At 49.5% G+C, this 11,243-nt stretch overlaps 2 protein-coding genes across 7 annotated transcripts; both read left to right on the top strand.

Moving 5' to 3' along the window:
* The first annotated feature begins 4,401 nt into the window (after nt 1-4,401).
* On the top strand, nt 4,402-6,466 carry APOC4 (apolipoprotein C4). Its single transcript, XM_072607933.1, has 3 exons — nt 4,402-4,540; nt 5,359-5,506; nt 5,795-6,466. The coding sequence occupies exons 1-3, from the start codon at nt 4,465-4,467 to the stop codon at nt 5,937-5,939; spliced, it is 369 nt and encodes a 122-aa protein (XP_072464034.1). The 5' UTR covers nt 4,402-4,464; the 3' UTR covers nt 5,940-6,466.
* Nucleotides 6,467-7,002: 536 nt separating this feature from the next.
* APOC2 (apolipoprotein C2) lies at nt 7,003-8,893 on the top strand. Of its 6 annotated transcripts, none has more exons than XM_072607934.1 (5): nt 7,019-7,100; nt 7,717-7,788; nt 8,187-8,343; nt 8,455-8,505; nt 8,690-8,893. In XM_072607934.1, the coding sequence occupies exons 2-5, from the start codon at nt 7,731-7,733 to the stop codon at nt 8,778-8,780; spliced, it is 357 nt and encodes a 118-aa protein (XP_072464035.1). In that variant the 5' UTR covers nt 7,019-7,100; nt 7,717-7,730; the 3' UTR covers nt 8,781-8,893. The 6 variants fall into 6 exon arrangements, with proteins under 6 accessions (XP_072464040.1, XP_072464035.1, XP_072464038.1 ...); XM_072607937.1 differs by having other exon boundaries at nt 7,032-7,100; nt 8,190-8,343; XM_072607935.1 differs by lacking the exon at nt 7,019-7,100 and adding an exon at nt 7,358-7,377.
* Nucleotides 8,894-11,243: the final 2,350 nt, after the last annotated feature.

An 11,243-nucleotide genomic window follows, 5' to 3' on the forward strand; every position in this document is an offset into this window, starting at 1 on the left:
AGGAAGTTTTCCTGATATAGATGTTACATGTTCTGCTTGTATCGCCCTCTCATTGTTCATTCTGTTGCTTGGGACCTCAGTGAAGAAGCCCTGGCTCCAACTCAATTTCTGCTCCTCCCTCCCCCAGCCTCTGGTTCACTGAAGTCCACAGTCATTTGATCTCTTAGATAAGACTGACCTGTAATAGATTGGGTCAGGAGATCCAGCCTGGGACAGGGGCAGGAGTCAGAAGAGCCCTGATGGCCTGGCCCAGCCCAACTCCCTGACCTTCCTCCTCCTCCTTCTCCTCCTCCTCCTCCTCCTCCTTCTCCTTCTCCTTCTCCTTCTTCTTCTCCTTCTCCTCCTCCTTCTTCTCCTCCTCCTCCTTCTTCTTCCTCCTCCCCCTCTTCTTCTTCTTCTTCTTCATCTTCTTCTTTCTTTGAACTCAGGTCCTTCTGACTCCAGTGCTCTATTCACTGCACTGCCCCCCTCCCTCTACTCCTGTTGTTGTTTCTACTTCTATCCCTAGGACCTGGCACATCAGCAAATCCCATGGGTCTCAGAGATCATCCACCCCATCCTGACTTATCCCGACATCCTAGATAAGTAGTTCCTCCAGTGCCAGACAGAAAGATTTGCATACAGTCAACATTTAATAAAGGTCTGGGACACAATAGCTGCTTAATAAATGTTTGTTTCTTGATTGACTGACTGAGTTGCTTTGAAAAGTAGCCCTTCAAGCCATTATCTAATTGATATGATAAAAGGATATGAACAGGCAGTTTTCAGAGGAAGGAATTCAAGTTTGAAAATGTTCTAAATCACTAATAATTAGACAAAATACAAATTAAAACAATTCTGAGCTACCAGTTCAGACTCATTTAATTGACTAAGAGGAAAAAAAAGAGAAAAATACAAATACTGGAGGGGCTGTGGGAAAACTGGTATACTAATACATTGTCGGTGGAGTTGTGAACTATTCCAATCATTCTGGAAAGTATTGGGAATGGCCTCCCAAAGCTATTCAACTTTGCATCTACTTTGATCCAGAGATACTGCTATTGGGGCTATACCACTAATAGATCGAAGAAGGAGGAAAGGACTCATGTGTACAAAAATATTTATAGCAGCTCTATTTGTGGTGGCAAAGAATTAGAAACTGAGGGGATACTTATCAATTACGGAATGGCTAGACAAGTTGTGGTATATGAAAGTGATAGAATACTATATTTCTGTAAGAAATGGTGAAGGAGATAGGTACAGAAAAACCTGGAAAGACTTGTATGAACTGATGCAAAATGAAGTGTGCTGAACCAGGGGAACAGGATACATAGTAACAGCCATCATGTAAAGACAATCAGCTGTGAAAGACTTAGTAACTGATCTCTAAACCCAGTGATCCTCACAATTCCAAAGGACTCATGATGAAACATGCTCTGCATCTCCAGCTAGAGAGCTGATGGACTCAGGGTTCAAAGTGAAGCAGATTTTCTTCTATTTTTTTTATAAAGATATGCCCATCGTGGGAATTTGTTTTGTATTACTCTCCATATGTGTAACGAGTTTGGCTTTTCTTGTCTTATCAGTGAGTGGGGGAGGGGATAGGGAGAAGCTCTGGAACTGAAAATAAAATAAAAACTTTTTTTTTTTAAAAAAAAGAGAGTGTCTCTTCAGTCTAAAGACTCTCAGTGAAGGGGATCTCCCCCCCTCCTACATTCTCACCCACTCAGTGCTCCTAAAAAAATGTTACCAGTTCTATCTTCTGAGCTCATGAATAACAAATCTTATTTGCCTTTTGCAGGTAATTCTTCAGGTACTGAAAAACAGCTCTCCCTTCCACCTCCATGCTCCTCAGTTGCCTTCTCTCACTGGTCTTCCCCTCCTGACTTGGACCCAAGTACAACCCATCCCATCCCCCAGGGGCTGAAAGTTGGCTCCCTGCACCTCAGCTCACCATTAAAAGGACGGGAGGAGAGAGTGGCCAGATTCCCTCCCACACCCCTCCCCACCCCAGCCCCCAGAATGCTTTCCAGGAGGAGAGAGATGAGACACTCCCCCCTTCAGCCCTCCTACCCTACCCCAGGGGATTCTCAGCAAGGTACAGTTTCCAAATCATTTTCCCTTTCTGAGAATAACCCGGTGACAAAATATGTAGCCTGGGAAGTGACTTATCTTAGCTCACCCCTGACTCATACCCTTTGCTGAGACAGTCCCTCCCTCCCTCTACCCACCCTAGCCCTTCCCTTCCACTAGGCAGACCTAAGGCTCCTGACCCCACAAACTTAGGCATGCCCATCCCTCAGCCCAGGAATGCCCATGTGGTCTTCCTCTCTCAGGACCATCATTCTGAAGATCACAGACCTAGGAGGAGAAGGGTCCCCAGAGCCTGTTCATTGAATGCTCAGTCCTTGGGGAGCAGGGGGGAGGGGTGGAGGAGCTTCTCTCTCATCTTTCCCCCTTTCCAGACAATTCCACATCACCACCATCTCCTTGAACCTCAATCACCCCGACCTTCCCCTCAGAGCCTCCCAATTCCTATTTAAATCCTGCCCCACACACATGCACCAACTCTCCTCCTCTTTCTCTCTGACCTCCCATGTCTTGATAACCTCCTGGCCTCTGTTGAACCCCCTTCCCCAGCATTTAATCCTTCCCAGTGGCCCTGCCATTATCTACCATAAGATGCCACCTCAGCACATAGAAAAGAGAATGTCAAAGCTGGGAGAGACCTTGGAACATGGGATATCAGAGCTAAAAAGAACTTGAGAGCTTCCATCATAGAATGTCAGAACTAGGTGGGACCTTAGAACATAAAATGATAATATTGGGAGGAACCTCAGTACATGGAATGTGGAACTGGGAGGGACCTTAGAACATAGAATGTCGGGATGCCTCGATTCTTTTTTTTCCCCAAAATTTATTAATTTATTTTTTAGTTTTCAGCAATCACTTCCATAAGTTCCAAATTTTCCTCCCCCTCCCTCTCCAAGATGGCATGCAATCTTATATGGGCTCTACACATACATTCCTGTTAAACACATTTTCACATTAGTCATGTTGCATAAAAGAATTAAAACGAATGGGAGAAACTGTGAAAAAAGCCAGACCAAAACAAAATGTAACAAAGGAGAAAATTGTCTGCTTCATTCTACATTCCAACTCCACAGTTCTTTCTCTGTTTGTGAATGGCATTTTGCATCATGAGTTCTTTGGGAATGTGTTAGGTCCTTGCATTTGCTGTGAAGGGCTAAGTCTATCAGAAACAGTCCTCACACACTGTGGCTGTTACTGTGTATAATATTCTCCTGGTTCTGCTCACATCACTCAGCATCAGTTCATATAAGTCTTCCCAGGTTTTTCTGAAGTCCTCCTGCTCATCATTACTTATAGCACAGTAGTATTCCATTACATTCATATACCACAACTTGTTCAGCCATTCCCCAGTTGATGGGCATCCCTTCAATTTCCAGTTCTTGGTCACCACAAAAAGAGCTATAAACATTTTTGTACGAGTGTCCTTTTCCCATTTTTATGATCTCTTTGGAATACAGCCGTAGAAGTGATATTGCTGGGTCAAACGGTATGCACATTTTTATAGCCCTAGACATATTCTTTTCCCTCCATGTCTCTGGGTCAGAGAAGGGGGTAGGGGACAGGGAGTTTGTGGACAGAGATGACCTTCACCCACCCCAAACCTGAACAAACATCCCAAATCCTGCTGTTCACACTCTGGCCTTGGGCCCTGGGCAGGGGATCAGTGGCCTGCCTGGTCCCTCCTCCCTGCTTCCCTCCCCCTGTCCTTGGGATGAGACCAAAGGCTAGGTAGGGGCTGTGTCATGGGAAGGGTCCAAGAATATCAGAGCTGGAAGGGACCTTGGAACAAGGAGTATCAGAGCTGGGAGGAAGAGGCCGGGGTTGGGGGTGAGGGGAGATCTTCAATAACTTCTAGGCTGTCTTCTCATTTTACAGATAATTAAAGCAAGGCCCAGAGAGAACTAGCCCCTAGATCTTTATGAACCTTGACCAGAGAATAGATTTTTATCTAGATCTGTGATCAGCTTTTCACTTCTTTGCAACCTTAGGCTAAAGAGAGAGAAATCAGACACTAGTGAGGAGCAGAAGAGCAAGGGAGGGCTCAGGTCTTTGAATCAAACCAATTTCTTTCCCAAATGAGGATCCTGACCAGAGGCCCAGAAAAGGGAAGCAATTTGCTCAGGTCTCTCAAGAAATCAGTCAGGGTAGAGATGGGATTTCAAGCCGGGATGGGAGAGTGGGTAATGAGGAGGAAAGGCTGTGCTGCAGACAGTGGGGCAGAGAGATAATGAGGACAGAGGTGAGACACTGAGAGGGACAGGCTGGTGGCAGCCAGTGCCAAGGGGCGGTCCTGGGCCCTGGGGGAGGGGCCCACTGAGTATGTCCCCCCCACATACACCCTCCCGTTCTCTCCGGGGAGCCTAGCCGCTGAGAGACACAAAGCCCCTAGAAATGTTTTTCCCTCGATTGACCTGTACCAGGGGGTCCCCCATTTTGCTCTGGGTTCTGATCCTGGCCTGGGCCACAGGTAAGGCTTTGGGGGTAAATGAGTAGATGAGCACCTGTACCCACACAGATCTATGTGTATGTATGTATGATCTCACATATGCAGGTGTGCAGTGAATGTGTGTTTAGCTAATTACTTGGTTGGTCTATAGACAAACTAGGGGAACAGAGAAGAGAACTGAGCACTGACTTAGGAGAAGTTGAGTTCAAATCCTGTCTCTAACACTTGGGATTTGTATAACCATGGTCAAATCTTTCCCCTTGCCAGGACTCTCTCCTTATCTGCAAAATCCTCATGTTTATTACGTTGTCTTGGCCTATTCATGAGCAGTGGATATTTTCCCAGTTGTTTAGATCTGACTTTATTTGTGTGGAGTGTTTTGTAATTGTGTTCATATAGCTCCTGGATTTGTCTTGGCAGGTAGAGTCCCAAGCATTTTATACTGCTTACAGTTATTTTAAATGGAAATTCCCTATCTTGCTGCTGGACTGCTGTCCTCATCTGTTGGCTGCCTCCAATTCATCTTGCCTGTAGTTTAGTTTGCTGGGACAGAGTTGTCTCCCTCCTTGGTCAGCAGTTTGTGAGCACTTTGAGAGCAGGAGGTCTCTTCTGCCTTTGTGTATTCCCAGGGGTTAGCACTAGGCCTGATACACCATAGGTGGTTAATAGTTGCTTGCTGCCTTGCCTTGAGGGCTATGAGTACTTGTGGCCTCCTTTGGGGGAAGTAGTCGGAGAGAAGATGGTGGGTAGGGAAGAGATTCTGGGGGGCCAGAAGGAGGTTGTGGGGGGATGAATAACAGGTTGCCTGAATGGATAATAATTAGAGGTCCCACGGTTAGCTCCATTTTCAATGGGTCAAAAGGAGGAGTTGCTGACTACCCAGCCACCTAAGGAGGACAGGGAGGAAGGTTGGAAGGTGTCCCGCTTCTTTTGGAAGACAGTGGAGCCCCTGATGACCAAGGCTAGTGAGAGCTGGGACTGGATCCGGTGAGTGTACTGGGTTCCTAAGAGAGAGGGTCAGGGAAAATCTGGATCCCTGGAGGACCAGGAGTCTCTAGGAGGGTTTTCATGGAATAAGGGCTGGAAAAACTGGATGCTTCAGTCAGTGAAGGAGGGAACCCCAGGAATAGGGGAGGCCTACATACCTAAGCTCCTGAGGGAGGTTGGTGAAAGGGGGCTGGCACTCCACCTCAGATCCCAGAGAAGGCAGGCTTTGGGGATTGGGAGTCCAAAATGGAGCAGCCCCTGCCCATGACTTCCTTACCACATCCATAGGACTCCAGGACCCATCCGAGGCTATCTTCAGACGTACTATGAAGACCATCTCAGTGGCCTGGGCCGCAGAGCTCAGAACTGGCTCCACACGTCGCAGCAGAAAGCCCTAAGTCTCTGCCCCAAAAGATTCTGTGGAAACGATTAGAGGCAAAAGGCTGAGAAGAAAATACCCCAGCTCTCCTCCAGCTGGTTATAGAGTCAAACAAGTGATTTCCCCTCCAGGCTTCTGTTTCTCCCACTAGCAAGTGATAGTTGAACTTCTCAATGTTCTATGTCCTGACATGCTCTGTTCTAAGCTCCCTCCCAGCTCTGACATTCCCTGTTCTCAAGTCCCTCCCATCTATGACATTCCCTGTTCTAAAGCCTCTGCTAGCTCTGACATTCTCTGTTCTAAGGTTCCTCCCTGCTTTTACATTCTGTGTTCTGAGACCCTTTCTAGCTCTGACTTTCTGTTCCAAGGGCCCCTTTAAGCTGTGAAATCCTGTCCTAAGAGCCCTCACATTTCTGACTTTTTCTGTCCTCAGGGGTCTTTTTGCCCTACTCCTCTTTGTTCTGTGTTCTAAAATGTTGTGTAGAAAGGGTTTTCCTAGCTATTCAATAACTAGCAATTATCTGTAAAGTAATGGCCCTGCCTCGTGCAGGGTCCACAATAAAGTCCAGTCTCTTTCTCTTCGTCTGTCTCTCATTATCCTCCTCATCACTGACCACCTCACCCCAACTAATTAACCAATAAAGGTCTCTGGAGTAGAGCAATGCTTGACCTAGAATATGCCCTATCAGGAAAGGGAGGGTATGGGTCAGGGTGTCCGAGGGTCTCCACAGCCCAGTATCCCAAGAAGTCAGGTAGACATGGAGGTAGGAAGCGGGGGCTGATAGGTACACCTTGGAGGTCCAGGGGACAGGACAGGACTCTGACCAGTAAGATTCTTTCATTTCTGGCCTCTCTCAAACATCTCCTCCTACGATTCAGGTGTCCATTCCTCCACTCCACTCTGAGGATTCTGACATACAGCCCCACTGGGAACCAGGAATTCCCTCAATTATCCAGGGACCCTGGTCCTTCACCCCCTAGTTCTTCAGAGGCCCCATAGCTCTTCTTGAGTAGGAAAGAGGAGGTCTCCCTGAGCTTCCTTGATTTGGGTCTTCCCCCAACCCCCACCCTCCAAGCCCAACAGCTCTCTGTTGTGTTGGCCTGGACTTTGAACCGGGCTTGGGGGTGGTAGGGAGGTGGAAACAGGACATTGGCGACCTATAAAGGGCTTGACCCTTGTTCTGGGCTGATAATCAGACAGATCTGGGGCTTCAGGTGAGGGCTTGGGGTCTGCTGGTTGACTTGGGTAGGGGAGAATGGGGCGTTGGGGACAGTGGATCTTAGATATCCAATTGGGGGAGACCAGGTCCCCTAGTTTTACAAAGGAGAACTAAAGAGAGGAGCTGACTCACTCTGGGCCTGAACCGTGGGCTAGTCAATTAATTCACTAACTTCTTATCCAGTTCCCAGGCCAGGAGCGGGGAGTCAGAACAAAGGACATCAGAGCAGCAAGTGACCTCAGGGATAATTAAATCTAATTCCCTCCATTTAAGTAAGGCAGAAATTAAGGCCTGGAAGGGAAAAGTGATTTAGACAATGGCTCTCTCGCTCTCTAAATATAGGCTTCCGGTCTTTGGCCCCAACCAGAGGAATCAGGAAAGAGAGATTAAGGAGAGAAGGAAGACCTGAGGGGAAATACAGAGAAAGTCAATGGCCCTGGGGGACCCTAAGGAGAGGGAGGAGGCAGAGGCTGGTCGGGAGAGAGAACAGGGAGAGAGGGAGAGATGGCAGAGAGAGGGGGATGCAAGACAACACTCCTTTGGGAGGTAAATGGTCTCAGGGTAACTCGGGTCTCCCTCCTCCAACCTCTGATTTGTCCCAACGCCCCCAGTTCTCCCTGCCATCATGAGTACCAGGACCCGACCCATCCTTACCTTCCTGTTGCTGTTGCTGCTGGCCTCAGGTGAGTAGGGCTCCTCATGGGACTGACAAAAGGAGGCATGACCTGAGCTCAGGCTCCCCAGCCTTGATTCTCCCCATCCTCAATGACCCCAATTTGCCACTGAAAATTCAAAATTGGGAGTCCAAGGGACAGGACAGGATTCTGGGAGAATTCAAATTCTCCCTGACTGTCCCTCCTCTTTCCAGTTCTTTCCCCTTCCTCATCTGGAATTCTCCCCTGGTTCCACTGTAGGCCTTGTTCCTACCCCTCCCCTTTCCTCCATTTTCCCCACCACCTCTCATTCCTTCCTGATTCCCAGTCTCTGTGTCTCCATCCAATTCTTCTTTGACCTGGATCCCTTGCTGACCTGGTGGCTCCATGCCATGAGGTCCCAGCCTCACTGGTGCCTTTCCTCCCAGCAGCCCAAGCTGCCAGGCCCCGATTTCGACGAGAGGAGAGCCCTAGTCTGCTGAGCAAGGTCCAGAGCCAAATCTTTGATTACTGGGAGTCTGCCAAAACCAAGGCCCAGGAACTCTATGAGAAAGTCCACATACCCAGAATTGATGAGAATCTCAGGTAACCACACCCCTCACCCAGCCCAACTGAGGTTGCTCAGATGCCATCTCCAGTCTGCAGCTGGTCTCCTGGCATCCAGGTCACCAGCCCCAAATCTCCCTCTCCTTTTAGAGGGGATCCAGTCTCCTCATCCCCAGATCCTCTACCCCTCCACAGATCCAGGTATCCAGACCCACCACTCCCATGAACCTTCCCAATTTCCCAGCCCCCCAAACCACCACCCCTTGAGAACCCCAGACACCCAGTCTCCTACCTCTGCCTCCCTTTCCCTACTCCCCCCCCCCACCCCAAGTCTCTTCTTTCTTCAGACACCCTGGGAGGGACACAGTCTCTCTCTTCCCTGCAGGCATGTCTATGACAAGGGCTCAGAGGCCATGACCACATACACTGGGATATTGACAGATCAGATCTTGCACATGCTAAAGGGGGAGCAATGATGAGCCAAGGAGTGTCGGATTCCCCTTATCTCCTCTATCTTTCCCCAACCCAGGCATATCTAGCCTGAGGCATCACTCCCAGACTTCCCCCTAATAAAACTGTCTATACATGAGACATGTCCTAAGTAGCTTCTTCTGGGATGTGGGGCAGGGTACAGTAGAGGCTGGGCGCTCTGAGGAATTTGGATCACCAGGTCAGGGAGGAGGGTGGAGGATGTTTCCATGTACCAGGCAACTTTCAAAACCTGCTGTTACAGATCAGTCACAGAGCTGCCAAGGTGGACTGAAGGGAATTTAATAGAATCAGACCTGGGGCTAGCAGTGACCAGCAGAGAAAACTGAGGCACAGAGTTGCAGGGACAGGTAGTCAAAATCAGTCAGGATTTGATCCCCAAACTTCTGATCTCAAACCCGGCTCTCATGCTGGGAATTTCCCACACTGATGTTTAAATCACAGCCTGCCTAGGAGAGAATGTGCAGGGTCCTGAGCTCAGCGGGACAACGATGGTGGGAAAACTCCATAAATAAATGCTGCTTTCAGGGAATTCACAGTCTAGTATGGATGCTCCAAGTGGGGAGGAAGGGGGTAAGGGGGTGGGAAAGAATTGGATCAAGTGCCTTCTAGTCAAATCTGGAAAAAGAGGGATCTGGGAAGGCTTCCTGGAAGAGACTGCCACCCCAGAGTTCTTGAAGCTGGGGGACCCAGACACTAGAATTCATACAGGGGTCAGAACAGGAAGCCTGGCTGGGGAATGGGGAAAGGTGATGGAGATCGGAGGCCTGGCTTCGAGGATCAGATCCCTGAGACTCCAGTTCTGATGAATTCTGGGTGGGGACATTGGGCTCCTAGATTCCTAACAGCTACTGGAGGGAGTGGGAGAGGTGGGGCGCAGGATGCTGTGGGTGGGGTGCAGAACATCCCTGGGGCCCTTGCTTAGGCAATGCTGGGGGGACAGGACTCCTGGGTCTCTGAATGGGGGTGGGCTTCATCTAGGCTGCTTTCCACGTCTTCCCCAAACTGAAGCCAGATTTCTCTCTCTTAATCCTCTTAACATTAATCTCCACTCTTTCCTCCAGAAATCCCTGCAGGGGGGCTGCTCTGTTTGGAAGGGAGAGGGGGTTGGGCTGTGTCCTCCCCCTTCTAGGAGGACAGAGCAGCGTGGTTCCGGGAAGGGCAGGGGGCCCCAGGAGGGGGATTTGAGTGTGTCCTCGGAAGGTCCCCAAGTTCCCAGAATGAGCAGGGGGTGGGGAGTTTGCAGAATGAACAATCAATCTTTCTTGTGTCCTCTCTTGGCCAGCCCCTTGTCCGGTGGCCAAAGTAAACACCCCAGGCAGCTTCCTGCCTGGCTCTGCCTCTTCCCAAGCCCCAGGACTCTTACTGCTCCAGAACTCAGAAGGCTGAAATCCCAGACCACTCCTCCTTGCCAAGACTCAAGTATCTGGGTCCCCTGCCCCTGCCTCCTCAGGGACCCAGGAGTCCTGATTCCCCCAGATCCCTCTTACACTAAAGACCTAGACATCTAGATGTGCTGCCTTAGAGCCCCAGGACACACTGGGGACGCAAGCTTACGAAAAGCTTCCACCCTTGGATCCTGCTGACTCATCCCCTATTCTGTTAGTCAATAAATAAACATTTATTAAGCACCTACTATGTGCTAGGTAGAGGTTAGGCAAAAGACTATCCCTGTCCGTAAGGGGCTCACAGCCTAAAGAGAGGGACAACATATAAACTATTAGGTACAAACAAGAAATAATCTGAATAAATTGGAGACAAGCTCTGAGCGAAGGAGCAAGAATTATGGGGAAAGGGGGATTAGCGAAGGACGCTGGGAGGTAGAGATGAGAAGGGAGAGCATTCCAAGTACGGAGGATGAGCTGGAGAGGAAAGTGAGGAGACTCTTCTCCATTGCGTGAGCCCCATGGTCTCCTTCCTCCCTCTCCCGCATCCCACTCGCCATGCCTCACCCTCAGTATGCCTCTCTGCTGGGGGGATTGGGGGAAAGACGCTTGGAGCCTGCAGGGACCACTCAGCCTTGGTGTTCCTTTCTCCCCCGGAAGAGAAGCTCACACTCCCGGCTTCAAGTGCTCAGGACCCGTGTTCAGTCAGTCAGACAATCAACATTTGTTAAGCACCTACTATGTGCCAGGCGCCAGGTTAAGTTTTGGAAACACCAAAAAAGGGGCAAACCCAGGCCGTGCTCTCAAGGAGTATCACTCCACAAGCCAGTGTTCTGGCCACTGTGCCGGGTCGGGGGAGACAAAGGCAAACCTGAGAAAGCCTCAGCGTCACTTACACTGGAGCCCAGACACACACAGGGGCAAAGGTCTAGAGAAAACCTACGAATTAATTGGTAGAGAGGAATCGGGAGGGCTCCCCAGAGCAGGGAAAGCAAAGTGGGGTGGAGGGGGGGCTTGGGGAATGGGGAAAGGAAAGGGAGGCCATGGAATGAGAGGATTGGCTCT

This window comes from Notamacropus eugenii, chromosome 5 (assembly GCF_028372415.1).
Source record: "Notamacropus eugenii isolate mMacEug1 chromosome 5, mMacEug1.pri_v2, whole genome shotgun sequence".
NCBI lineage: Eukaryota > Metazoa > Chordata > Mammalia > Diprotodontia > Macropodidae > Notamacropus > Notamacropus eugenii.

Coding starts and splice junctions, on each gene's coding strand:
- APOC2 (XM_072607934.1), top strand. CDS start 7,731: ATGAGTACCAGGACCCGACCCATCCTTACCTTCCTGTTGCTGTTGCTG. Junction 8,344..8,454: donor AGAATTGATGAGAATCTCAG/GTAACCACACCC, acceptor CTCTCCTTTTAG/AGGGGATCCAGTCTCCTCAT. Junction 8,506..8,689: donor CTACCCCTCCACAGATCCAG/GTATCCAGACCC, acceptor TCTTCCCTGCAG/GCATGTCTATGACAAGGGCT.
- APOC4 (XM_072607933.1), top strand. CDS start 4,465: ATGTTTTTCCCTCGATTGACCTGTACCAGGGGGTCCCCCATTTTGCTC. Junction 4,541..5,358: donor GATCCTGGCCTGGGCCACAG/GTAAGGCTTTGG, acceptor TCCCACGGTTAG/CTCCATTTTCAATGGGTCAA. Junction 5,507..5,794: donor GAGAGCTGGGACTGGATCCG/GTGAGTGTACTG, acceptor CCACATCCATAG/GACTCCAGGACCCATCCGAG.